Below are 27,363 nucleotides of genomic sequence, written 5' to 3'. Positions count from 1 at the left end.
ACTGGGAAGGTCCCAGGCAAACCAGGATGAGTCAATCACCCTAAGATGAAACTAGAGTACAGTGTAAATGCTTTAGGAACAGTGCACATTGCTTTAGGAACAGTGCAATGCTTTAGGAACACAGCACATTTTACTACTCCATAGTCTTAGCTGCTATTATTCACAGCTACTTCCAGCAACCATCTTATTCCTTGCCGTTGGTTGCCATGGTCCTCGTTTATTTAGTGTCCATTCTATGGGGCCTTCTGTGTGTCTTTCATCCTTACACCACTAAACCGACACCCCCAAAGTCCCCAGGAAATATTTCTTGCCGTTTACAGAACAAGTTTCTGGAGAATCTGTTCTATGCCAGGCAAACAGCTCTTCAACAAATCTTGTAGTCTTTTCCCTCCTTATCTCCCTCAACCTTCAGGCAGCATCTAACTTAAAGGTTAAAATAGAGAAAATCCGTGTGATGCTGAGTGGCATGCCTACATGCCAGGAACACCAATGATTGCCTGCAACCCCCAGAAGCTAAGGAGAGAGGCCTGGAACCTTCTCCCTTACAGCTTCCAGAAGGAACCAACTCTGGCAATACCTTGATTTTGGAATTACGGCCTCAGACCCATGAGAGGGCAGATTTCTGTTGGTTTAGGTCGTACTTTCGTTACAGCAGCCCTAGGAACCGAGTAGAGCCCCTTTCACAAGACCGTCACAAGCCTTGTGTCCTGACAAATGCAAGGGCCTCCTCACTGGTCTCTCTGCCTGCCATCTGTCTTCCCTCAAGTCAGCCTTAAAACACCAGCTTCTGACTCCCAGGTCAGAGACACCCCATGATCCCCAGCGCCTACATCAGCACTTCCCAAACTTACTCGACGTGAGAATCCCACAGACAGTGGTTAAAATGATAGGTTCCTGGCCCGGTTCCAGACCTCCAGAGATGGGCTTGCAGAAGGGGAGCCTTGGAATCTGCATTTTTAATAAGCACCCAAGATGATTAGACACATTGGGGGGCACTCTGGCCCACAAGATGAGATCCAGAAGAGACCAAGGCCCTTGGCTCAGTGATTTCCATACCATGGCACCAACCTCCTTTTCAAATGTCACTTCCCAAGGTTTTCCAGGACCTCAGAATCCATCCCACGGTGCTGCCTGCCTCGTAGTCCTTCAGCTTGCACATCCTTTTTACACAAAGATGCTGATGTACTTTGAGAACTGCTCTGCTTTCACCATTTTCATTCCTAGAACTCTTCTTCCTTCGTCCCTCTTCTACATCTAGAATCCAGAATCTGAATGATCCCATAGACCTGAAAGTTGTCTCTGATTATTCAGTGATAGCCTTTCTGTGAACTCAGAATAAAACCCAAACCCTACACCAGGACCTGCAAAGACCCTACCTGTCCTAACCCTGTCCACCTCTCACACTGGGTCTCTTTTGGAACTGTTCTTGAAGTTCCAGGCAGAGGCTTTCCTTTAGTTCCCCAAACCAAGTTTTTCCCCGCCTGGATCTTTGGTGCATGCCCTTCTCTCTCCACACCACCACCACCTTATAAATATCCTGTCCTCAGAGCTTTTCTTACAACCCATCCTTAGTAGAAAACACACACACACACACACACACTCACACTTATTCTCAGTCACCACACTCTGATCAGTTGCCAACATTTAAAAATCAGGAAGTTTCACATAAAAATGTCCAGCCTCTTAAAGAATCAGCAGACCTGCCACTACAAAGCCCGCATTCTCCCACAGCCTCACAGGCTGGAGGTGAACCCTGTCCTGGAGCAGGAATTCTCTGCAGGCCCCGCCCAGCCTCTCCATTCCCTTCAGTTACCTGCCTGGGCCATAAACAGCCATGTTTGTGACACTTCCTTGCCCCCCTCCCAAGTTGGGTTCACGTATCATCTGTCTGCCTCATAGAGAGCAATGGCTTTGGTCCCCAGTGCAACCCCAGCATCTCTCCTGTTCTGGGTGCATAGCTGGACCTCACTAAACATGGATGGATGGATGGATGGATGGATGGATGGATGGATGGATGGATGGGATGTCCTGCCTCCTCCCTGTGTCCCATAAGCCATACCATTCATTTTGCCTTTTAATTACACCCTTCCCCGCAACACTTAACTAACTTGCTGCCTCCAGTCCCTCCCTCCTCCGTAGAGCTTATGAAAATATAAATCTGATCCTTTCATTGCCCAGTTGTAAACATTTGAGGAGTCTCCGAGCACCAACTGGGGGAAGCATAAACTCGCCACTAGGGCATCTGAGGCCCTTCTCATCTGGTTTCCACCTACTTCTCCAGCCCCCACCTCCAGAGAGGGTCCTCACCCGGCACACCCACGCAACCACGCCATGGCTTGGGGAACACACCATGTTCTTTCCCCGCCCCCACACCCCTGCTGCAAAGCTGGCTTTCCCTGGAATGCCTCCTCCCCCGTCCCACTCCCCGCCATGCCTCTAGCAAACTCCTACTCATTCTTCTGCCCTAGCGCTAACCAGAGTCCCTGCACTGTGAAACACTCCAGACCCCCCCTCCAGGCTGACTTAGTCATTCTCTCTTTTCTGCTCCCACCTCCCCCCCCCCCCTTTCATACCATGGCCTCAGCACTGAGTAATGGCTCAAAATAGCAGCTGGTGTCTTCTGAGTACTTGCCGTGTGCCAGGCACAGAGTGAGCTTTATCGCCTTTAATCCTCACACTCACGCTGAGCCCCTGCCTGGAAGGAAGCCTTCCCTCCCTGCTAGGATCCCCTACCACCCACCCAACACACAGAGACACAGGAGGATCTCTGTCTCACCTCCAGCTTCCCTGAGAGCCTGCCTCTGCCACCCTATGTTGAATTTTCTTTCTCCTTCCGCATCTTGCGCCCCCCCCCCCAGGCCTCCCCATCTCCCCTCCCTGCTTTATTTTTCTCCAGGACTTCTGTCACTAACACACTATATACATTTTGATTAATTCTCTTGTGTATTGTCTCTACCCGGTGGAATGTCTGTTCCGGAAGGGCAGGGATTTTTGTCTTGTCCTCTTGACCATCTAGAATTGCACCTGGCACATAATAGACAATAAATACTTTTTAACTCAAAGAGGCTAGCTATTATTACTATTAAGATGTGTCCCACAGGTGGTGGTAGTAGAGTCAAATGTGATCTCTGAATTGTCCCAGAGATCCCACCACCACCCTTAACTTTAGTGGCCACCACTTCCTGAAGACGTCTCTCCCTGACTCTGATTTCTCAGCTAGCCCTGGGTTCCTTGGAAGCAAGGACTCTATTGTATTTAGATTTGTATTTAGATTTGTGTTTCCCTGTGTGAGCCACAGTAGGTGCTCATGGGTATTTGCCGAACCTATCTACAGTGTAAACTGAAGTAGACATGGTATCTTCACTTTTTACCCTCTGTCTCCATGCGAAAAACAGTGTTACATACATAGTTGAGGCTTTAGATACTTATTTCATTAACGAATTCTGTTATGGCAATAGGTAATAAAAATAATTAGCCATAATGACAATAATAGCTCACATTTACAAAGTCCTTACTCTGCACTAGGGCCTTTTAAATGCTCTGTACATGAAGGAGGACGATTAACTCTCTTACTGTCCTCATTTTACAGATGATGAAATGGAACCTCAGAGAAGTTAAGAACTCGCCCGAGGTCACACAGCCAGGAAATAGCAGAGGCAGGATTTGAACGTAGGCACCTGAGAGTCACATTCTTAACTGCTATGGGCTGCATCTCAGCTAAGAGATGTCCATTAAAAGGCCACCCTGTGTGGAAACAAGAATGGTTTATTACACATTTCTGTTTTCTTTCAAGGGATTTCTTGAAATTCTGCCAAAGGCTTTGGTAGGCAGTATTACTTGCTAAATAATAACCACTAGTATGCGTATTGCATTTGATGGTTGGCAGTGTGGCTTCATGTAGTTTCTCATCTGATCCCTGCAACAATGTGATGAGGTGACCACTTATGTCTCCTCTCATGAAAGAGGAATCTGAGATTCTGAGTGGGTAAAGGAACAAGGCCAAGGTCACCCAGCCAGTGAGGAGCAGAGCAAGGGCTCAAGTTAACATCTGTCACTTGACAAAAAATTGAGATCTTAGGGAGCCTAGGCTGGTCAATCGGTTAAGCATCTGCCTTCAGCTCAGGTCATGATCCCAGGGTCCTGGGATCAAGCCCCGCATTAGGCACTCTGCTAGGTGGAGAGCCTGCTTCTCCCTTTCCCCTGCCCCTACTCATGTTCTCTATCTCTCTCTCTCTCAAATAAATAAACTCTTAAAAGTTAAGATGAGTGTTTCCAAACTAAGTCTCTTTCATATCACTTAAAAGTAAATAAAATAATCCACATGAAAGCCCTTGCCACAGCTCTTGGAGCCAGGTAGGACCCTCATATTTGTTAAGTATCATCATCTTCATCAACACCTCCAGGAACTGGAATATTTTAGCTGATGACTGCAGCCTGTCTGTTGAGCCTGATGGAAAGATTACCCTTTTCATTCTAGTTCATCCCTCGTAATGTTGAAATAATGATCAATCTCCATTATCCCTGGGGAACCATAGAATGTTAAGAACTGGAAGAGATTGTGGAGATGAGCTCATCCAGTGGCTGCATTCACAGATGGAGAAATTGAGTCCTCAAGAGGGAAGAGGTCAGAGGGCACACTTATCAAGGGCAGGGCTCATTCACTGTGCCTGGCACATATGGCCTCCCACAAAGATGGGCTTTTACCTAAAAGGGCATCTAGCTTCTTAAAGGCTACAGGAGGTAATTCATGAGTTTCCTGAGCTTTGAGCACCTCCACCTCACCCCCACACAAGTACCAAAGTGTTATAAGCTATTAACCAGAAAACCAGTCATATGACTTAATTCCACCTCTGCTAAAGGGCTTAAAAATGCTTTGGTGAGCAGTCTGAGATTCATAAATATACACTTCAGCTCTTTCTCAAAGAATTATTAACCAGCTCCATCAAAACTGGAACTTGAGCAATCAAGGAGAAAAAGGAGCTGGCAAGAGAAATGTCTTGAATAAAATCTCGCCACCAGTATATATGACTTCTTGGCGCCTCTAGCTTTTTATTTTTTATTTTTTTGTCTTTTCTATGCGTTAGAGGAGGAAGGAAAGAAAGAAGTATTATTGGATAAGACATGAATCAATAAAACTAATCATGAAAAATTAGACTCTTTCCACTTCACAAGATCAATTCCAAACGAACACAAAAGTCATGTTAAGTTGTAGAGCTTAAAGACAGAAAGTATTGAGGAGGATACAGCACAAATGTAACCCCCACTGGCTTTTTCAGATGACAGAGACAGGCTGGAAGGACCTGACGGTGTGTGGGTGTGATAATCAGGGGTAGCCCATTCCCAACTAATGATTTTGAGAACCTATAATTTATCAAGCCCGTGTCATACTCACCTTACTTATCTCACGAACTCACTGGGTACTAATTCTCCCAAGCATGAGACTAGCTTTTCATTCCACACTAAGGCCTTGATCAGCTTTGGCCTGAGGATTTGGGGGTGGGGAGGGGTAACAGAGAGAAATGAGATTAGGGTTCAGCCTGGGAACTAAAGAAACAGAAATATAAGACCTCCTCTGTGTTGTGTCTCTGGGCTCCGTGCTTCTCAAGGAAGTCTGAAATTCAGGCCCTGCCAACAAACTTGTGGCCACAACACCTCCCAGAATGAAAGGGTTCCCCTCCTCCACAACACCTTTATCAAATTCAAACTGTTTTCCACATTTCTTCCTTACACAGCTCGGGCGCACCTGTGACGCAAGCCTCAGAGCAAATTCCACTCAGGAGATCCAGGAAGCTCTGACCTGTCCCTCCCGTCTAGAAAAGAAAGTCCAAGAGGGATACCACACCCGGAGGAGGGGAGAGAGGACATGACAACACCTCCAGGAATGCAGGGCCCACGCAGGTGTGTTGGCATCCATGAACTTCCTTTTGAAAAGGGCCTGATAAATCAGTATGGATAACAGTAATAAAGCTCAACCACCCGGCAGTCAGTGGCTTATGTTGAACTGGGGCCCTGGCAACTGGGAAGGGGAGAGTGACAGCTGAGAATAAAGGTTCCTAAAGGCTGTGACAAGTTTTCTACTCAGCGGTTCTTAAAGTGGGGGCCCTGAGATCTTTTTAGGGGATTCTCTTTTTTAATATAATTTTAAAGACTTAATTTATTCATGAGAGACACAGAGCTAGAGACACAGGCAGAGGGAGAAACAGGCTCCCCGCAGGGAACATGATGTGGGACTCGATTCCAGGACCCCAGGATCACGACCTGAGCCAAAGGCAGACGCTCAACCACTGAGCCACCCAGGCATCCCTTTTTTAGGGGATTCTCAAAGCTAAAACTATTTTCCTAATACTGAACATGTCACTTGTTTTTCTCATCCCCATTGTCTCACAGGTATCCAGTGGTGGTTTCTAGAAAGGACATATGTGATGATATCACCCTGATGACTCCTGGACTGTGTGTTTGTGTGTTCTTGTGTTTAAACATCCTGTTTTCTCATATAATGAATATTAAAAAGACGTAACATACACAAACAATACTCGGGGGCCCTCCATAATCTTTAAGGGTATTAAGGGGTCTGGAGATCAAACTGTGAAGCTGCCCCATCACAACACCACACTTCGTGTCCAGCACAGATTGAGTCACATAACAGCAGGTGCTTTTGAACAGGGGGCGGAAGGCCACAGCCTTATTCAGTTTGAGATGGAATCCTTTTTTTTTTTTTTTTTTAAGATTTTAGTTATTTATTCGTGATAGAGGCAGAGACACAGGCAGAGGGAGAAGCAGGCTCCATGCAGGGAGTCTGACGTGGGACTCGATCCTGGGACTCCAGGATCATGCCCTGGGCCGAAGGCAGGCGCTTAAACCGCTGAGCCACCCAGGCTGCCGGAGATGGAATCCTTTTCATCTGTATTTCCACTCAAAATGGCCAGGAAAGACCTGAAATTCCCCCATAAACACTTGGTGAACTGAAAAGCCCCAGGGGGAAAGATGGGCTTCTCACCTTTGAGCCCAGGTGGGGCAAAGTTAGCACGGAGAAACCACACTCCCTGGGCACCAGCGCCCAGCAAAGCCATTATCCGAGTACCTGCCCGGAGTCAGGTACCATGCCACCTGCTCAACAGCGAGATGATGCGGTCCTGACTCCTCGGCGCTTTCATTCTAGGGCAGAGGCAGAGGAGTCCAAGAACATGAAAAAACGGAAGCTTGTCACCCACATGCTGGGAAGGATGTACGAGGAGTCAGGAGGGATTGGAAGTAGGCAGATGAGCGCAGGGCCCCGAGGACTGCGGTGGAATGAACCGCCCCCCACCTCCACACCCCGCCGGCACCCCCAGGTGCGGCCGGCCCCTCTGCAGGTGGGGGGGGCACTGGAGGGTCTCCTCGTCACTTCCCCGGCGCGGCCAATGCTGTCTTAAACAGCCTCCCTGCGAGGAGAAACCGGGCCCGGGGGCGTTTAAAACAGAGGGTTGTCTTTTATCACGGACGGAGTTCTGTGGCCCCACGGAGAAAAGAACATTGTCCAGAGGCTGCCGTTGGTGGAAACAGCAAACGGCGAAGAAACGGCTGGAGGAGGGAGAAGACTTCACGAGCAGAGCCTAACGCAAGCCCTGGAAGGCCGATCCCGAAGTCCTGCGCGGGGCCATCCATCCTGGGCCTCCGCCCACTTCCCCTCCCTCGCGGCGCCCTCCCGACCCCCTGGGACCCACGGACGAAACCGAGCCCGCGGAGCCGATGCTCTCCCCTAGTAACTGCTGCAGAGGCGGGAAAACTTTTATTTTGTAGCCAGAGTTGCAGACGGACTCCTGAAGCGCCCAGCCGGCGGCGGAGGGGAGCCTCTGCAAGCCGCAGCACCCCAAAGCGGCCTGCGGCGGGGGCGGGCGCGAAGCCAGCCGCCCCCCGCGCCCCGGGGCCCCGCAGGGCAGCGCGGTCCCACCCCCAGCCCGGCGCGCCCTCGCCCGACCCGGCCCTCAGGCGCGCGCCTGCGCTTGCGCAAAACGCACCCGCCCCAGCGCCTCCAGGTGCGCTCGCGCTTCCGGCCGGCCTTCCCGAGGCGGAAACACCAGAGCCCGCGCATGCGCCTCCCCGCTCTCCTGCTAGGTCCGGGGAGGGGGGGCCCAAGGCTTCAGGTGATCCCGCCCCTCCCTCGCAGCGCGGGACCAATCGCGAGGCGGTAGGCGGGATTTTCGCGAAGGCGGCCCGCCCACGCGCTTCGCCAGGCGGGTTTCGATTGGCTGGCGGCGCGGGCGCAGGTGCGCGCTTCCTATTGGGTGTGGGCGGAGCGCGAGCCGCCGAGGCTTCTGCCGAGGCTGCAGGTGAGCGCGCGCGCGCCGCGGCTCCCTCCCGGGCTCGGGTGCGCGCGCGCGGGCCGGCGGGGGAGGCGGCCGGGAGCGAGCTCGCGGCGCCCGTCGCCTCTGCTCCGCCCCCTCGGCCGTCGCGGCCGCCGCCGAGGCCCGGAGGGAGGGAGTCGCGTCCCCGCCCGCCGCGCAGCCAGTCGGACCCTCGGTCCCGCCGCGAGCAGCCAGCCTTGCGGAGCTCCGCGCCGAGAAGCCGAGTCGCGGCCGCCGCTCTGCAGGTGCCGGTGCGGAGGCGCCCGGGCCGCAGCCGCGTCCCCGGCCCCGGCCCCGGCCCGCCGGCCGCGACTCCCTGCGCTCCCGAGGGGCGGCCCGGCCGCAGGAGGCCGCCGCGGGGCCCGGCCTCAGCATGAACCGCAGCCACCGGCACGGGGCGGGCAGCGGCTGCCTGGGCACCATGGAGGTGAAGAGCAAGGTGCGCGGGCCCGGGGCCGCGGGGGGCGGGGGCGGGGGCTGCCCGCTGGCTGCAGCGGCGGGGCGTGCGGGGCTGCCCGGTGCACTCGCCGAGAAGCGGGCGAGGGTGGGGCCTTGCGTTTGCTCCTGGCCCAGGTGGGAAGGCCGCGGAGCCCTTGCCCTCCTGGGGTCTCAGCCCGGGTCGGGGATGGCAGGCGTCTGAGCGCAGTGTGGGCGAAGGCTTTGGGGACGTTGTAGCTCCGGCCTGAGTAGCAGGTATTCGAAACACGCGTGGCCACAGAATGTTACCCCTTCCCGTGGTCCAGGGGTGCATCGAGCGGTGAGAGGGAGAGCCCAGGGCCCTGAAGAGCCCTTTGAAAGTTAGCTTTGCTTCCTGCTAGGGATTTTTCCAGCACTCCCTTCGGTATGCGTCCTATTTATGAGAATTAACTCTATCACCTTCCGTTTGAGTAGCCCTTTACAGTTAGAGGCTGGATGCTCTCTTCATTCCATCGTGCTGCCTTTTCACATCAAGTGTTTTCCTTCCTGACCGACGGCATGCCAGCCTGCTGAGAATTCCGTCCATATCCACTGAATTCCTAAATTGCAAGGCTCCCCGAGCAGGGGAGTCTGTAGGGATTAGTTAGAGAATGCTTTCCAAAGGGGCTTTTGAGCTGGAATTTGAAGGTGATCGGCAACCACAGCAGCATTTTCAGCAAGCATTCTGTGAGTTGAAGAGCCAAAGGAGCTCAGACAATCTAGTTTGATTCTCTTGAGAAAACGGAGGGGTCAGAAAGGTTAGGACTTCGCCAGGCTCTGCTTTTATGACAAAACCTGGAAGGCTTTTTACAGATAACTTCTAGACTCTGTAGAACAAACGTGTTTTTGAGAACATTAAAAACAGTTAACAAAACCAAGGCACAAGAATGGGAGAACAGTACGAGCAGATCAGCTTCAAAAATAACGAAACACCATTGAGTGTAAGACTGCAGAGGGCAAATCCAAAATCAGGGAGTGGTTTTGAGTGAAGTGGAGTAAGAAAAGCTCCCCGGAGCCTGGGGGTGGGATGGTTTTATCTAGAGCTGATAAGCAAAGTTCTGTGAGTTGCTGGGAACTGAGATCTTCACATCAAGAGTATCTACATTCATTTTGAACATCGTTTGAAAATGTTATTTGTGACCTCTGGAGCAGGATAGGCAAGTGGGTTCACAGAAACCGTTCTGCTTAATAAGAATAGAAATGTAATTATAGCAATTTAAGGACTGTGTTTTTTCTTTCCTGTGCCCTGCACGGAATCACCAGAGCAAATTGAAGGGACATGGCTTGAGCTAAGGGTTAAGATGACTCCAAATATACAGGATTTTTCCTCGAGCGGTATAGCAGCGGTAGTGGTTCTGTGCCCACTGGTTGAACTTTCTCAGGCATTTCTGCCATAAATCTAGTTTGCATCTGTGGGGGTTGAGGTTAAGAAAAGAAAAACACTTATGATATTGCATAATCTTAAAATTCAGTTTGTGGTCCTAATCTTGGTAACAAGTCTTGAACTTTTTATCGTAGGAAAAAAATGAGTAGAGATTCTAGGTGCAGCGATAAATACAATCAAATGGTAATTTATCTCCTGGACTAGAAACCTGGAGCACTTTTGGGACTGGAATTTCAGGCTTTCTGCCCTTTCTCTTCTCTCAACTGACCTGTGAATCTTTCCCACACTTACATCTGTACTACACGTTGTATATTTGAGCTGCCATGCTGCACTCGTAGTGAACCATGTCTCTTAAATAGAATCAAGGCATTCTGAGGACCTGCACCAAATGAGGTGTGGTTCCTCTTGTTGTTCTAGATCTTGCTGAATAGACACAATATTAGGTACTGTTTTTAGCATCTGTGACACTGTTTTAAATAGATATTGTTGAGACATTTATTTTTAGTGGATTAAATGAAACACTTGTCATCTTTATCATTTAAAAAGTATTTAGACAGATGTTTGAAACAATATTTCTCTTTGTCCCTGCCTTGGTGATATCACAGCTTTTTTCAAAACTGATTGTCGGGAAGTTGTAACCACAGCCAGGTAACGTGCAGATCCACATTTCAAGATCTCTTTTTCTTCCGCATAGAAAACAGTGTCAACTGTATCGTCTCAGCAGAGCTGGGGAAGTTCTTAATAATGAAGGTGATATCCCTCAGTAACCTTGGAACAGTCTTTGGACCATACATTTTCTACTTATTATTCATGGGCAAACAGTATTAAAATTAACTTTGCATTTCTCGAATGTACCAACAGATGCTGGGAGAAGGCCACATCCTGGGTGGCCAGGACAAACTAGACTGGCCTAAAGAGTTATAAATGGTTCATGTAGTGAAAAGTTGTTGACTCGGTCTTAATTTTATCTCCGTCTTAGTATTTTTCTTCATGTAGTAAAACGTTCTCTTAATCCTATTGTTTCTCTGCAAGAAGCATAACAGTTTCTCTTGTTTGGTTTTGTTTTCTGCTAACATTTGCAAAAGGGCACATCTGCTATGAAGCCATACAGTTTTTCATTGTTTTTATCATAACCTATAAGGAAGAGAAAAACATGTTGAGCAAAGGATTTTTACCCAAAAGCTTTAACAAAGACGCTGGAGCCCTGCGGTGTTCAATTGTTAGATGTTAACTTTCATTCACGTACCTGGAGAAGTGATAAACCCTGGCATGAATCAGAAAGCACTAGGAGCTTTGCATTGTGATACTGGAATAAAGAACATGGAGGAGAAACTGTGACTTTTGATAACATCATAAGACTAGCTCTGATATGAAGGGTGTTGCCGAGTTTTTATTTACTTTGAAACATGAAGGTGTGACTAAACTTTTTGAGAGTTTTAGGTATGAGTCACCTTGTGTTCTTGACAAATGTTGATGTTTATTTTCAGGAATGTGTTTTGGAAACTTTTATTTATTAGAAGTAAGAGGTGGTTTTAATTTAATACTAATGAGCAGTATTAGTACTGATGAACTTCTTCAGTGTAACAGATACAGTGACTCCAGCTATGTCATAGGTCCTTGCGAAGATGAATTAACACATTTGTAACCTGCTCAAATTATACTGGCGGGGACTTTTCTCTGCATGATGCTTAAGGCTGTGTTAGTACTACATTACATTAGGATACATTAGTATTTCTTGTTAATTGTAGGTATTTAGAGGAAAAATTATTTCAGTGGTTGAACACATTTGGCAAACATTTGTTTAAAATTGAAAAAGAAGAAAACCTAACTGTAGGACCGAACTGAATCTTTAATATTTAGTTTCCACAGTGATTCCTAAGAGTGTGATTATAGGTTTGTAGCATTTTCTAAACTTTTGTGACTGGGACACTTTTAGAGGAAGGCTGATTAACCTTACCTAGGTTTCCACATGGAGGAAATGCCACGCTGGGCCCATAGTAAGTCATAGATCCTGTTTATCAGGGACCAGATGAAGCCAGTCCTGAGTGCTGAATAACAGCCACTTTAATAAGCTGGCGTTTGGAGAGCAGAGGTGTGATTCTAGAGTAAGAATCAGAATTGGGCATGATAGAGGTGTTTCTCTGGTCCCTTAATACCTCTCTGATGTCTTTGTCCTCTTTATGCACTCATGAGTGAGCTCCTGCTGCTGGCCTGAGCCTTTCCATCTGTAGGGCTCAGACACTATGCCAAGCACATAAACACTTCTTGCGTTAATTGGATGGTTGTAGGGTATATATTTTATGTATTAATGAAGCTTCTTTTTTCCGGTGTTCTCATATGGAAGATGCTCCTTATCTCTAGACCTATTTCTTATATGATACACCTCCCGTGTGTATCGTACCTTATTAATGCCAAAAAGTTCAAAGTCCCTTTTTTATATGTTGCTATTAATTTTTGCCACTTCCTATGAAATCATAATCCCTTTTATAGAGGAAGAAATTTAGGTGCTTTTTGCTAATAGCCAAAATAAAGATTTGGTCACAGCGTTTTTACCCCATGGCCTGAGTGGGAAGACGACTGCTGTCAGGATCTGGGCTCCAGACAGGGTTTGAGCTGAGTCACTATTGCAGGACAGTCCCCAGTGAGGCCCGGGTACCCCAGGGATTGAGTGGAGTCTGCATCTCTTGAAGGGAATGCCCTTCAGAGACGTAGCAGTTAGAAGGCACATTCCTGTATCTCTGTTATGCTGTTTTATCTCCAGATAATGAGATTTCTGATAATAGACTGTGTCACTGCAACTATCTTTTTTATTAAGGTAAATGGTATGGCTGTTAATTTGCCTATGGAATGCATTTTCAGATGAGGTCCTGTTACTCTTGCTTTGCTTTGTTGTTAATTAATATGTTTATTGTATTTGTAGTTTGGAGCTGAATTTCGTCGGTTTTCACTGGAAAGATCAAAACCTGGAAAATTTGAGGAGTTTTATGGATTACTGCAACATGTTCATAAGATACCCAATGTTGACGTTTTAGTAGGCTATGCAGACATCCATGGAGACTTACTACCTATAAATAATGATGATAATTATCACAAAGCTGTTTCAACGGCCAATCCACTGCTTAGGATTTTTATACAAAAAAAGGGTAAGTACCACTGGGTAAAAAAATTGTTTTAGAAATAAAAGTATTTTATTTTCCTCATTGATAGGATATGCATTGAATCCTCTACTTTGTTGAATAGAATTTTGTCCATTCCAGAAAGATAGACTATGACTTTGAAATCAGAGAAAGATTCCAGTTTTTTGGTGGCAGCCAACTTTCAAGTGCTGTATTTGCCACTTGATAGATAACCTGTCACAAATAAAGTTGGTTAATTATCTGGAAAATTAGATAGCAAGTCATTATTTTGCAGGAATTTAAACGCTGATACTAATCTTGCAAAAGAGCATTTGAAATAACCATTCTGTATGACAAGCATTTTCAAAAGTATTTTGAGTTTTATAACTTTTTTTTTTTTTTTTTAACTTTGTGGCCTTCTCTGTGTCTGTATCTGCCTGCCCCTACGTAGGCCTGATGTGTGCCATTTATTTCTTTTTTCTTTGGTAAACAAAGAGGTTTTAGAAAGCCCGCTTGACAGCAGCAAGCTCAGTATTGGTGGGATAATGAAAGCCTTACCATGTTTATAAACCAACCCAGAAAGCAGTTTGAGAGAATGGGTAGGAATTAACCTTGAAGGTGAAACTTTATTTCCAATCAGTTGATAAGTCTTGGACCACTCCCAGGGCTTTGAAATTCCACTGATTATGAAGCTTCGTGTTTCTGGGTTTGGAGGAACTAAAGTCCACCAACAAAATAAACCTCCCAACTGTAACATGTCCATATCACTTGACTATTTACAAAGTACTTAGAAACACAAATTAATTTTCCCAGAGACCCCTGAGGTGGATTTCATAGATACTTAACAATGGCGTGGTACAATTAGAGTGTTAATCTAGGGAGATTGATTTGTTTTTTGGGGGGTTGAGTTGGAGTGAGCAGTGGTCTTAAGAGGAGAGAGCAAGGAGCTGGCGGTGAAGGGATAGCTCAGAAGCTGCCCCAGTGGAGGAGGCAAGTGACGACGAAGTAGGCGTGTCAGATAAAGAGGGCTTATCTGATAATTTGAGAGTCACTGTGCTCCCCACTGGAGGGCAGGGAGTTGAAGAGGAGTCCCACAGCTTTCTGGGTCTGGGTCTTATGTCTGGGATGGTGCCATAAACAAACAATTTGGACGAGGGAGATTAACTTGGAAAGAAAATGGGTTTGGTTTTAGGATATTTAGGCTGGTGAGTTTTAACCACTCCACATCTGGAAATGGTAGACAGGAAACTTGGATCAAAATCTAGAGCCTCTTGAGGTGCCTTGGTGGCCCAGTGGGTTAAGCAGCTGCCTTAGGCTCAGGTCATGATTCCCTAGGGTCCCAGGATCCAGCCCCATATCGGGCTCCCTGCTCAGCAGGGAGCCCACTTCAGCCTCTGCCTGCCAGACCCCTGCTTGTGTTCTCTCTCTCTCTCTCTCTCTCTCTGTCAAATAAGTAAATAAAATCTGTATTAAAAAAAAAAAAAAAATCTAAAGGCCCAGTCAGGGAAGACTGAAAATCTGTGGAAAAGTGATAGTTGAAATTCTCAGGAGATAAGGCCTCGCAGGGATGAAGACCAGGGATAGACTGTGTATAGACTGTTGGAGACACCATCAGTAGAGAAGAGAAGATAAAGCATTCAAGTGAAACTTGTCATTTCAAGGAGAATAATGTCAGTAACTATTGATAAGTAGGCCATTCTTGTTAGCAATAATTTTCATTAAAAACTTCACTGCTGTTTGGAAGGTGTATTCAAATGTGGAGTGACTGTCTTTAAACTACTGCCATCTGACAAAATTGTGTTGGATTATCCTTTTTGTTAGATGATAGGAGTTGTATTATCCCCCTGTATGTTTCTATTACTGGCGTTGTAACACTTAATGATTGTGGGATTAATCCTCACATCTGTTAAGGATGGTTACGTTCTTCTGTTTACATCTTAGATACATTTACATGTGAACAGAAGTTTTCTGTGTCCTAGAAATAAATGTACAATATAGTAAACAGCCCTTAGAATTTGATTTAGAAGGGGGCGCCTGAGTGGCTCATTGGGTTAAGTGTCCAATTCTTGGTTTTGGCTCAGGTCATGATTTAGGGTTGTGACGTTGAGCCTGGGTCAGCTTTGAACTGGGTGTGGAGAGCCTGCTTAGGATTCTCTCTCCCTCTCCCCCTCCCTTCCCTCTTAAAAAAAAAAAAGTTTTATTTAGAAATAGGCAGTGCATTCAACAGCATTTTTATTTTTAAGAATATAAATGTAATACAAGTATGACTTAAGGAAAGCATAAAAGTAAGCTGGTCAAGTTATTCCTGTTTAATGCCCATCCCCCTACCCCCAGCTGCTTCCCACAGCATCCAGAATAAACCCTTCCTGCTTTGGACTTCACAACGTCATCCTTCTCCATTCCCCCACTCCCTCATTGTAGCTGACCAGGCTGGCTGGCTGGCTTTCTCAAACTGGGAAAGGTTGTTGCTGTCCCTCTGCGTTTGTGCTTGCTTTTCTCCTTGCTTCTCTGTGGCTTCCTCCTTGTTCTTCAGATCTTACCACAAATAACTTTCTCGGAGGGGTCTCTTTGGACTACCCTAGCCAAAGCCCCCTGACCCTCCAATCTTTATCAGACCTGGAATTACCTCATATATATGAGTTATCTCGTTTATTGTCTGTCTTACAGACTTACATGGCACCCTGTGATTCACAGTGATACTTTTTTTCTTTTAAAGCTCACCAGATGCTGGGACACCTGGGTGGCTCAGCGGTTGAGCATCTGCCTTTGGCTCAGGACATGGTCCTGGGTCCGGGGATCGAGTCCCATATCGGGCTCCCTGCATTGCTTCTCTCTGCCTGTGTCTCTACCTCTCTCTCTCTCTGTCATGAATAAATAAATAAATATTAAAAAACAAAACAACAGATGCTTGAGCAGAAAGCTGATTTTAGGTAAACTTTAATGGACATTAAATTCAGGAAATTAATATAAAGCATAACATTAAGTATAGTGATATTAATTTTTTTAATTTTAAAATTTAAATTTTAAAGATTGTGATCTTTTAAAATCTGATGCATCTACTAGAAGTTTCTTTGAAGTGAAAGCTCAGAGTTGAATGCATAAACTATATAGTGTGAATTCAAAGATTGTATCATTGCATATCTTGAAAGGTTTTATGTTCCATAAAAAATTATTTATTTATTCATTTTATTTATTTATTTATTTATTTATTTATTTATTTATTTATTTATTTATTTTTAAGGATTTTATCTATTTATTCATGAGACACACAGAGGGAGACAGATACAGGCAGAGGGAGAAGCAGGCTCCCTGTGGGGAGCTGGATGCAGAACTCGATCCCAGGACCCTGAGATCATGACCTGAACCAAAGGCAGATGCTCAACCTCTGAGCCACCCAGATTCCCCTAAAAGTTTATTTTAAAAGAAAAACTCCCTACTCTAGGGCTATTAACGTGGAAGCAGAAACAAAAGAAAATAAAACCCCTGCTATCTGAAGAGTTATGTTCACAAAGAGGATTCCCAGATCTTTTGCCACCCCCCATCCCCTGTTGGAGTTTAAAGGCTTCCCAGCCAGTCATGATGGGCAGCCAGGTCTGGGGTCTGGATGAGGACAGACTCCTCACCAGATCTGATCAGGATTTCTACACCACAACTTCTTGTTGTGCTAGCACCTGTGTTTGTATGACCTCAGACAAACGCATTTACACCTTGGATTTATTCAAGAGTTGGGGACACTAGAGAGGCCTTACTTGCTTTATGTATTGTCACGCTTAAGACATGGCTTCGTGGCCCAGACACCCTGGCAGGCACTTAGCCCTCTCTGAGAACTGTGCAGTGGACATTAGTTTGTAGGTGTACTTTCAGGTTACTTTTTAATGAATTCAGTTTGATTTAGAAATGCTCTAAGAGATATGCATCTTAATTGTAAGCTGTATTAAGAAGAGTATATGATACTAGTTGCTCACGACAGAAACCTGGGTGTCACCTATGACACATACCTGTTGTTCAGTCTGTCACCAAGCCTATTACAATGGTTCTAATTATTTTGGGGATTTATTTCCCCATCAGCACTGCCTCTGCTCCAGGCCAGGCACCATCCAAAATGACAGCAGTAACCTCCTATCTTCCCATTGCCCTTGGGCTGAAATCCATAATCCCTGGGGGGATAGGGGCTTGTCTCTTGGCCTCTGGCTACCTCTAACTGGGCTCTTGGCTCCTCCTCCTCCCTCCCCTCCTTCTCCCTATTGGATTTCTTCGTCTACTTCATCCTGCCCTTCTCTGTATTTGTTAGATCCTGTGCCTAGAACATTCTTCCTTCTCTCTACCTGATTAGCTACTGGCTTCTTTTCCGATCTCAGCACAAACATCAATTCCCTGGAGAAGCCTTGCCTCAGGGATTCCTGGGTGGCTCAGGGCGTGATCATGGAGTCCCACATCGGGCTCCCTGCATGAAGCCTGCTTTTCCCTCTGCCTGTGTCTCTGCCTCTGTCTCTCTGTGTCTCTCATGAATAAATAAATAAAATCTTAAAAAAAAAAAAAAAAGAAGAGGAAGCCTTGCCTCACCCTGCAAGCCAGGTTAGGCTCCTACCCCACTGCTGTTAGCTCCTTTTGTAATAACTTGTTTGCAATTGCTAATTGCCATCTCCTCTTGTCGACTGTAAGTAAGCACCATGAAAGCAAGCACCCACCTTAACTCTTTTGTTTGCTGAATCTGCAGCGTAGAACACAAAGCTTGGCCTCATTGCAGTGGTTCTGAAATGTTTGGTGATTGGTTATTCTTATATTAGGAAGGGGAGGGATTTGCTTAGTTTGAATATTGCTTTAGGTGATGTTTAATCCATTTAAAGTTGCCAGATCTAGTTCATTTAACCATTTGGATTAGAACAAGGGTTGGCAAACAAGGCTTGCTGGTTGTTTTTGTAAATAAAGTTTTCTTGGAACATAGCCATGCTCATTCCTTTATGTATTGGCTATGGCTGGTCTTGAAGCAGCAACTGTATGACCTGTAGTACCTAAAGTACTTACATACAGCTCTTCAGGGGAGAAGGTTGTCAACCTTGGAATAGAAGAATTACAAAAATTACTTCATTCTTCCCTGTCTTCTCATTGAACTTCAAATGGGTCATAATCTTGAACTTTCTTTTTTTTTTTTTTTTAAAGATTTTATTTATTTATTCATGAGAGAGAGAGGCAAAGACACAGGCAGAGGGAGAAGCAGGCTCCATGCAGGGAACCCGATGTGGGACTCGATCCGGGACTGGATCCGGGACTCCAAGATCACGCCCTGAGCCAAAGGCAGGCGCCGAACCGCGGAGCCACCCAGGGATCCCCAATCTTGAACTTTCTTGATGACCCTACCATGAACTGTTACTGTTTTGTTACTGTACAGGGATGATGATGGGGTTTATTTGAGGGTTTGGGTTTGGTTTTTTCTCCACCCCCCCCCCCATGTTTGCTTTAACACTGTAGGCTTTTATTTTGTGTATCTGTGCCTACCACTACTAGACCCTGACCCCCCTGCTCTGAATCTGTGACTTGGAACTCTGGGAGTTAAGGAATGAGATAACCAGGCTTTTCGGAATTAACTGTTTAAAGAGTAAGAGGTCTAGAGGGAGTGCCCACAAGGTCCCTCTATAAGTAAAGCACAGGACTGTGCTTTCTGCATGTAAGGAAGTGAAACATGCAGTTTGGCTACTCAGAGGCATTCCAAGTGGATCCTTGTTGATTGTAGTCAGCCGAGATTGTGGCTGAGGGACAGGCTTGGGATGAGGGAGGGATTGCTGTATAAGCCTGTATCATGTTCTGTTGCATAAGCCTGGGTTTTTACAGCAGGGAGGTTGCTGTGAACCCGGTTTGCAAACTCCATCTTATTCTCAGCTTAGTGCTTTGATACACAGACTCAGGTAGAAAGTGAACTCCTGGTTCCCTGTGGACAGTCACCTTTACACTTTAACACTCTGCACCCTGGCTTTCTGCCAAAATATTTCTTTTCCCAGTGGCTGGAAACTGATTAGCTAGATGGGAGAACAAAGGTGCCTTTGTACTGGGGCATATTGCTTTTGAGAATTTAGCAGAGAGCATTCAAACAGTCTGGATGCGATGCCAAATTATGCAGATTTGGGGTGGTTTTCTCTTTTTTTTTCATCGGGTTTCCCATGCAGGCAACTTAATTTTGTTCTCAGTGTGTATGGTCTCGAATTTTCCTTATAAATATTATGTGAGTTTTCTTAATTGTTTTAAAATGAAAACATATACTTTTGAGAAAGCACATTAAGTAGAAGACTACCATTGATAGGCTCTTGGTTAAATGTTGCCAAAGAGATTCTCGTGTCAGTGGGTTAATTTCCAAAGCCGAATTATAAATAAATTTGTCTCTGAGAACACAGTGTACATACTTTATAAATGAAGACAGTTATCCCCAGAAGGGAAAAATGCCAAAAATTAAGGTACCCTTAGTCTTGTATGCAAAATGTTTCTCTGCAACATTTTGAAGAATGTTGAAGAAGCACAAGAAAAAATACCAAAGTTCTCCATACTCAGACACACACCTGACACTTAATACTTGTTTGTACATGTGTAAGGTATTGGCCCACCAAGAAAACTAAGATCCAGTCTTTTCTCTGTATTTTGTACTCTTAATCATTATTTTGTATCCTTAATTTCCTGGTTTAGAGAGGAAAGATGATTATAATTGTCAATAGAGTGTGAGAGTCAAGGGAAAGCGTGTAAACTGAACCCTGTCCAACCACAGTTCAGTTTGAGAGTACTGTTGTCTGGAGCAGTAGCTGAGACTAGGGTTTTGAATTAGCTCCTTGTGGGAGGGGGCTTTTGTCTCCTTTGTTCTTATGAAATATATTTTTACCCTTGAAGATTCTGACTTTTAAGTTTCTTCTTTGTTATATTTGAAACATAATTTCAAGTTTTATGCCTGATGATTTCATTTCCTTTTCTACCTCTCATTCTCTGATGAGGTGTTTTGTTTGTAGGTCTTTTCCTGCAGCAGTGTGATTTAAGAATGTGTATCTGGGTTTAGGTGCCCAATTTTCCCTTAGTTTACATCAGAGATTATAGACTGCTGGCTGGAAGAATGAATTCAACTCGCAGATGTTATTTGACTCAAACTGGGTTTTGTTGTTATTTAATTGGGTGTCAGCATTTAAAAATGAGAAAATTTTCACTTAAAAAACAAGGCTCCGTGGCAAATTGGATTTGGCCACACAGATTGCTATAGTCAAAGAAAGACTGCCAGGAGCAAGGGGCCACTGTGCCATTCCAGGAGGCCAGGGCGCTCCGGTTTGCCAGTCCTCCCACTCTGTGTTGTCTGCGCTGCCGCCACTACCGCCGAGACAGATTCCTTTGCATTTCATTGTTTTTCACACAGTAAAGAAAAAAGTTAAATCTTATACTTCAGCCTCTTTCCAAAGTAAGGAAATGAAAATGAAGAACTCCCCCCCAGAAAATTGAGGGAGAACATTTATTTGCAGAAAACCAAAATTCCTAAGTTCTAGATACACATTCATCTAATTACATTGCATACTGTTTCATTTAATTACATTATCTGCCCCGCTAGCCTGTGGTGTTGGTTCGTTCTCTTGATTTACCTTGGGAATCATAAGTGTCCCATTTTAGATCATTGAGTTGAGTAAGAGATAGACAGCCAGCCTGGAGTTTCTTAAGAAACAAATGAAGGGAAAATACGTTTTAAGTAACTCATTTGAAGTGATGTTTCAGAATGCGTTCGTAAGGCTTATCAGAATTCATTTTCCCTCAATTTTATTTAATCATCCTTGAGGTTTATCAAATTCAGCATTTGGGATTTTATGACGTGTGCTTGAGAGGGCCCCCTAGTGGTTGCGTGTTGGTTCAGCAGATCTAACTACTGCACTATATTTTGATGATTAAAAACAAGCTAATATTTAAATTGTTTATGTACCAACGCATGTGAGTTATCCCTTCTATATAGATTCAGCTGTGGTTAAATGGGTGTTTTTACAGCATTTCTGTAATTTTATTTTATTTTATTTTTAAACAGAAGAAGCAGACTACAGTGCCTTTGGTACAGACACACTAATAAAGAAGAAAAATGTTTTGACCAATGTATTACGTCCTGACAACCACAGAAAAAAGCCACATATAGTCATTAGTATGCCCCAAGACTTCAGACCTGTGTCTTCTATCATAGACGTCGATATTCTCCCAGAAACACATCGTAGGGTTCGTCTTTACAAATACGGTACTGAGAAACCTTTAGGATTCTACATCCGGGATGGCTCCAGTGTCAGGGTCACACCACATGGCTTAGAGAAGGTCCCAGGGATCTTTATATCCAGACTTGTCCCAGGAGGCCTGGCCCAAAGCACAGGACTATTAGCTGTTAATGATGAAGTTTTAGAAGTTAACGGCATAGAAGTTTCAGGGAAGAGTCTTGATCAAGTAACAGACATGATGATCGCAAATAGCCGCAACCTCATCATAACAGTGAGACCAGCAAACCAGAGGAATAATGTTGTTCGGAACAGTCGGACTTCCGGCAGCTCTGGCCAGTCCACGGATAACAGCCTCCTGGGCTATCCCCAGCAGGTAGAACCAAGCTTTGAGCCAGAGGATGAAGACAGTGATGAAGATGACATTATTATTGAAGATAATGGAGTGCCCCAGCAGATTCCTAAAGCTGTTCCTAATACCGAGAGCCTCGAATCGTTAACACAAATAGAACTCAGTTTTGAGTCTGGACAGAATGGTTTTATTCCTTCAAATGAAGTGAGCTTAGCCCCCATAGCAAGTGGCACAAACACAGAAACACGTGCTCCGGATCAAAAACTCTTAGAAGAAGATGGAACAATTATAACACTATGAAACCTTTGTCTGAATGTCTTCGGAGTGAGGACACCATAGGGACTTGTAAATTTGGCTAGTTTAAAGCATATATACCTCTGAACCAGTGACCTGGAGTAGGCATGAGAAAAATAATATTGCAAGCTTAAAATGTTATTAAAATAGTAGTTTGATAATTGTTAATATAAACTTCAGTTTGTCAGAGGTGAGTTTAAGTCAGAAAGGGGCCTTTGCTAATGAAATTATATGCTTTTTGCTATTTTGTCTATAGAGAACTGGATGTTAGAGCACATTTTCAGAACTAGGAGAGGACCAGATCATTTCCGTTCGAAGTGGTTGCATATTTAACCTGCTGTGCAGAGCCCAGTTAGCTTTTTCTTTAAGTATATTTTTTTAAATTCTAATGTGAAGAAGTCTGATTCTGTCCTTTGGTATCTTGGGGACCTCAGCTTCTATGTTCCCTGTATTTTATGTTGATTTTCTAATGTCTGTTCCTTTGTTGCTAATTGTTACAAGTAATTTTTTCAAATGTTTTTTTTTTTCTAGTATCTAAGAAATCAAACCAATTGCCTATTTTTGGGAGTTACCTCCTATGTTATAAAACATTGAAGCCATGTTCCTGAATTAAGAAACTGTAACAGTTGTTCAAGTTCAAAGCATATTCATCCTGTAAGTTTCATTTTTACATGCTCATTCCATATGCATGTAACTTAACATGGTAAAAGGCAGTTCCATTCAATGGTGGTAGCACATGAGACTCCTTAATCTCATCCTCATTCCTATCTCATTGGAAATCATTCCTTTTGTTGTTTATGCGTGTTTTGTTGGTGTGCTTTCATACACTTTTAATATATTCAAGTAGTATGAATCATTTTGGATTTTAAAAAATGCACCCAACTTAAGAGATTTTTACACACAGGACAAACTTGTGCACTTTTTTTATATGAGATATTTGGTTTTTCCTTCATGGGATTTCTAGGAACACTGTCTACACTTTATGGAAAAAAATATAGAGTATTCACCTCAGACAGGTAGAGTTTATTGCTATTAATTTTATGAGGCTATTTATTACTTTCCGACGCATCCACTTAGAACAAGTGAAGGTAAGGCTGCTAACTTCCATTCCTCACCTGATTCCATTGTACAACGTGCACAAGCACTGCAGTATGCCTGTATATAGAAACCAAGAATAGTGTGAGGTCCATAAGTTCCCTGGGGCTTATGGCTATTTCTCTCAGAGTTATTTATTAATTTTATGGTAGGGCTAGAATGGGTACCTTTGTAACAGTTGCGTGCTATGGAAACAATGAAGAATTAAGCGACTCCGTTTTGAAGGATATTTTCTCTCTATGGTAAAGATACATGAAGAAGTCTTGGACTGAAGGAAGGTCACTTGACTCAGAATACTCCATGTATTTTGCTCATGTTACCACTAAACAGATTATCACTAAACTATTAACTGCACAACACTATGTAACGCAATGTACTTTTTTTTGTTGAATTCACCAAACTCTTCCACTTGTATACCACTATTTTTTGACGGCATTCCAGCCGTAACCTTCTGTGAGTTCTAAAAATTTGACTCTTGAATGGCAAAATGTTAACATGTAGGTTAAATTTCATTTATATTATGAGCGGTGCAGGGGTTCAACCTTTTAAGTAAAAATCCTTTCACACACTACCTCTCTCTCTTTCTCTCTCTTTTTTTAAACAAAGTTTTAACATCAGAACTTTTCTCTTGGAAAAATACTTCAGGGCTTGACTTTTTGTACAAATTTTAACTATAAAGTACAGATTTGTCTTGTATGTCTTCATGAAAATGTAAATCAAAGCTGCTAGTGCTTTTTATTTTAATTATCCTGCTAAGGGTATATGTCAATGGTGTTTAAAACTAGATTTCTCATTTAAATTATTGGTGAAATAATTGATTGCTAGACATATTGTAAAACCAATAGATCTTGGTTACGCAGTAAAATGTCAGTTCGTTGGTAGCCTGAATCAGTTATTTCAAGTGTACCTTATTAACAGAGGATTAAGCATAAAGTTTTATAGTACTAAATGTCAAGCCTAACTGTGAATTTTGTTCTGTATCTTGAGTAAATTTAAGATAATGTTCTCATGAGCTATCAACAAAATATATGTACTTTTGTGAACTATGAATTTTCTAATTAAATTTTACATGCGACAACATGATTTTTACATGAATGATACTTTGTTTAAACTATCAAATGTCAGTATTTTACTACAATTTTATTATAAAATGTACATTATCACTAAATGAACTTTGATTTTAAAAATCAAATTAGCTTTAGTTGTATATTATTTTTTACAAATAAAGATAGACTTGTAAAAAGGCTACTTTCTTGTTTGCAAATGTATGAAGTCACCCAACAGATATTTACCGAGCACTCATTATATAAAATGAATAGGAAAATTAATTAATTAATTAATTAAATAAAAATGTGTAGGAAGAAAATTGCCAAGTTATAACGACATCCTGGCCTCCTTTTGATTTTTAAAAGATAAACACCAAGTTGTATATACATTGCTTGCAACTGTGAGCATATGATTGTCGGATAGGAAGATAGCATTTAAAATGTAGTTATTCTGATTGTGTGAGAGATTATGTGTGATATCCATGCAGTTATCATTTGCAGTAAGGTGATTTGGAACAAGACTAAAGTCGTTTGTAACGGGAAAGTTTATCTTCTGAGATTCAAATTCACTTAGTTACGCTATTTATTACTACCCTATGTGGCATTGCCTGTACAGATTGGGTTCGGTTTATACTGGACAATGGGAAAACCCTGAGATAGATCAGACCCTCGTACTGAGCCATTTCTAATCCCAAATTCATCACTGTCATTGGCTTAGCTGATCCCTGCACTTACTCTGCCAGCCAGGGTGGAGGAGGGATAATCCTTCCAATTCCCTCCCCCAATTTAAAAACAGATTGGCAATCCTCTGAGTAAAAATTCAACATCGTGTACAAAGAATTCTTTACATCATTGATTGGTACAGACTGTGTTGCATTCAATACCTGGTATTTATCTCTGGGTTTTCAGGGTCCATGAAACAACAGTGTGGAACAAAAGCATCCCTTTCACCCCCTAAAATATGACCTTGATATTGTTTGTATCTTAAATCCCTGCTGCTTCCAAGTTTCTAGTTCTGGGTAAAGAGTTGATTTTGGGTAAAAAGACAGATGTTTGCAGGGAAAAATTAACCCTCCCCTCTGTTTGCCTTAAAGTGCTTGAACTAATGGTTAGCAACAATTGATTGTTTGATTTTCCCATCCTCTGGATTGATGAGAGTTTAACTGGGGGCGATTAAGAGTGTGTCAGCCAGTGATTTGTCAGCTAAGCTTCTAAACGGAGGTTTTGGAGTGCCTTATAGATGTTGAAAGTATTGACTTTGAAACAAAAAAGGGGGGGGGATCCCTGGGTGGCTCAGCGGTTTGGCACCTGCCTTGGACCCAGGGCGTGATCCTGGAGTCCCGGGATCGAGTCCCACATCAGGCTCCCTGCATGGAGCCTGCTTCTCCCTCTGCCTGTGTCTCTCGCGCTCTCTCTCATGAATAAATAAATAAAATTTAAAAAAAAAAAGGAAGTCTTGACTTTGTATTTGGGACAGCATATTACTTAGTGATGGTGACTGTTACCTGTAGGATAGAGCACAGACACCTGATGCCTCCTATATGTCATTAGGCAGTGTAATTGGGTGGATGTCTGGCTACTAGAAGGTAAATATAAAGGAAATTAACTTGTTAGATTTAATAGTTTCAAAGTCCTCAGTATACAGTTTTTAGTTCCCTAAAAGCCATGTAAGATTTAAATAATCTTTTAATCTTAAAGGATCTTTTTCCTAAATCTTTGTGTATTTTATAAATTGATATTAAAATGTGGTGAAATTTGTGTTTTATTTACAATCTGTATTTAGTTTTCACATTTTAAGAAGCTCTTCTGGAAAGAGTAACAGTAACAGTGTTCTTCATGTAATAGGAAATCATTATTTTTCTAGTTTATTATAATTAACTAGTTCATCATAATCCCAACGGTTGGATAACAAAGTTACTTAATACAGTATTAGTAAAGGTAACTGAGCTTTTTTTCCAGTTATACAAATACTATGTAAATTCTTCTTATTTAAAAAAAAAAGGGTAAAGTTCTTTTTGGCCACCAAGTGTACTTATGTATACTGTACTTTGTTAGAAGAAGTTGAAGCATTTAAAGTAAGAATGACTATAATCAAACCTTGACACTTTTGAGTGACTATTCTATGGACAGGACAAGTAAGTAGGCATGAACTGGAAGTGTCTCAGGTAAATTGTAACGTGCGTCACCCTATTAAAGATGTTATATATAAAGGCTTTCAAACACTTTCTTTAACCCACAGTAGGAAAAGTGATCCAGGACACAGATGTTGTGTGATGTGTGCATATACGCACAAACATACACATATATGCATATGTGTAATAGCAAGTCACAAAGTGAAACTTTATTATGTGAAAAATGCTCTGCTTTTCTATTCCTTTTTTTTTTTTTTTTTTTTTTTTATGATAGTCACAGAGAGAGCGAGACAGAGGCAGAGACACAGGCAGAGGAAGAAGCAGGCTCCATGCACTGGGAGCCCGACGTGGGATTCGATCCCAGGTCTCCAGGATCACGCCCTGGGCCAAAGGCAGGCGCCAAACTGCTGCGCCACCCAGGGATCCCTATTCCTTTCTTTAAAATGTTTACTGGGGGGCAGTCCCGGTGGCTCAGCAGTTTGGCACCGCCTTCAGTCCAGGGTGTGATTCTGGGGACCTGGGATCAAGTCCCACGTCGGGTTCCCTGAGCGGAGCCTGCTTCTCCCTCTGCCTGTGTCTCTGCCTCTCTCTGTGTGTCTCTCATGAATAAATAAATTCTTTAAAGAAAAAAAAAAACGTTTACTGGGACATCCCAAAACAATTTCAGGAGGCACTATTTGAAGAACACTTGTGAAGCACTTTGCTTTCTGCTTGAGAGATTTGCCATAGAAAACACTAGTATTTTCTTCTCAAAAGAGATGGGAGAAGCACTGTGTTGCCCACATGCTTTTAGATTTTGAAATCACTTCAGACGTGAGAAAGAGCTGCATGAAGAGTTTGTCTTATACCTTTCACCCAGATTATACCCACATTTGCTTTATCTCTCTGTAGTTGGTCCTGAAACGTTGGAGAATTGGTTACAGAGATCACAGCCCCTAACCCCTAAAGACAAGCACACAT

The 27,363-nt window shown here is 43.7% G+C and overlaps 1 protein-coding gene across 1 annotated transcript; it reads left to right on the top strand.

Annotated features, from left to right (window-relative positions):
- The first annotated feature begins 8,368 nt into the window (after nucleotides 1-8,368).
- On the top strand, nucleotides 8,369-24,471 carry PARD6B (par-6 family cell polarity regulator beta). The gene is made up of 3 exons (XM_072735576.1): nucleotides 8,369-8,763; nucleotides 13,085-13,307; nucleotides 21,313-24,471. The coding sequence occupies exons 1-3, from the start codon at nucleotides 8,698-8,700 to the stop codon at nucleotides 22,134-22,136; spliced, it is 1,113 nt and encodes a 370-aa protein (XP_072591677.1). The 5' UTR covers nucleotides 8,369-8,697; the 3' UTR covers nucleotides 22,137-24,471.
- The last annotated feature ends 2,892 nt before the right edge of the window (nucleotides 24,472-27,363 follow it).

Source organism: Vulpes vulpes, chromosome 14 (assembly GCF_048418805.1).
Source record: "Vulpes vulpes isolate BD-2025 chromosome 14, VulVul3, whole genome shotgun sequence".
Lineage (NCBI taxonomy): Eukaryota > Metazoa > Chordata > Mammalia > Carnivora > Canidae > Vulpes > Vulpes vulpes.
This window is presented reverse-complemented; position numbering and strand designations above follow the sequence as displayed.

Bases quoted from the DNA above. Each gene is read 5' to 3' on its own strand.
- PARD6B (XM_072735576.1), top strand. From the start codon at position 8,698: ATGAACCGCAGCCACCGGCACGGGGCGGGCAGCGGCTGCCTGGGCACC. The intron at 8,764-13,084 runs GTGCGCGGGCCC...TTGTATTTGTAG, and splicing joins CCATGGAGGTGAAGAGCAAG to TTTGGAGCTGAATTTCGTCG. The intron at 13,308-21,312 runs GTAAGTACCACT...ATTTTTAAACAG, and splicing joins GATTTTTATACAAAAAAAGG to AAGAAGCAGACTACAGTGCC.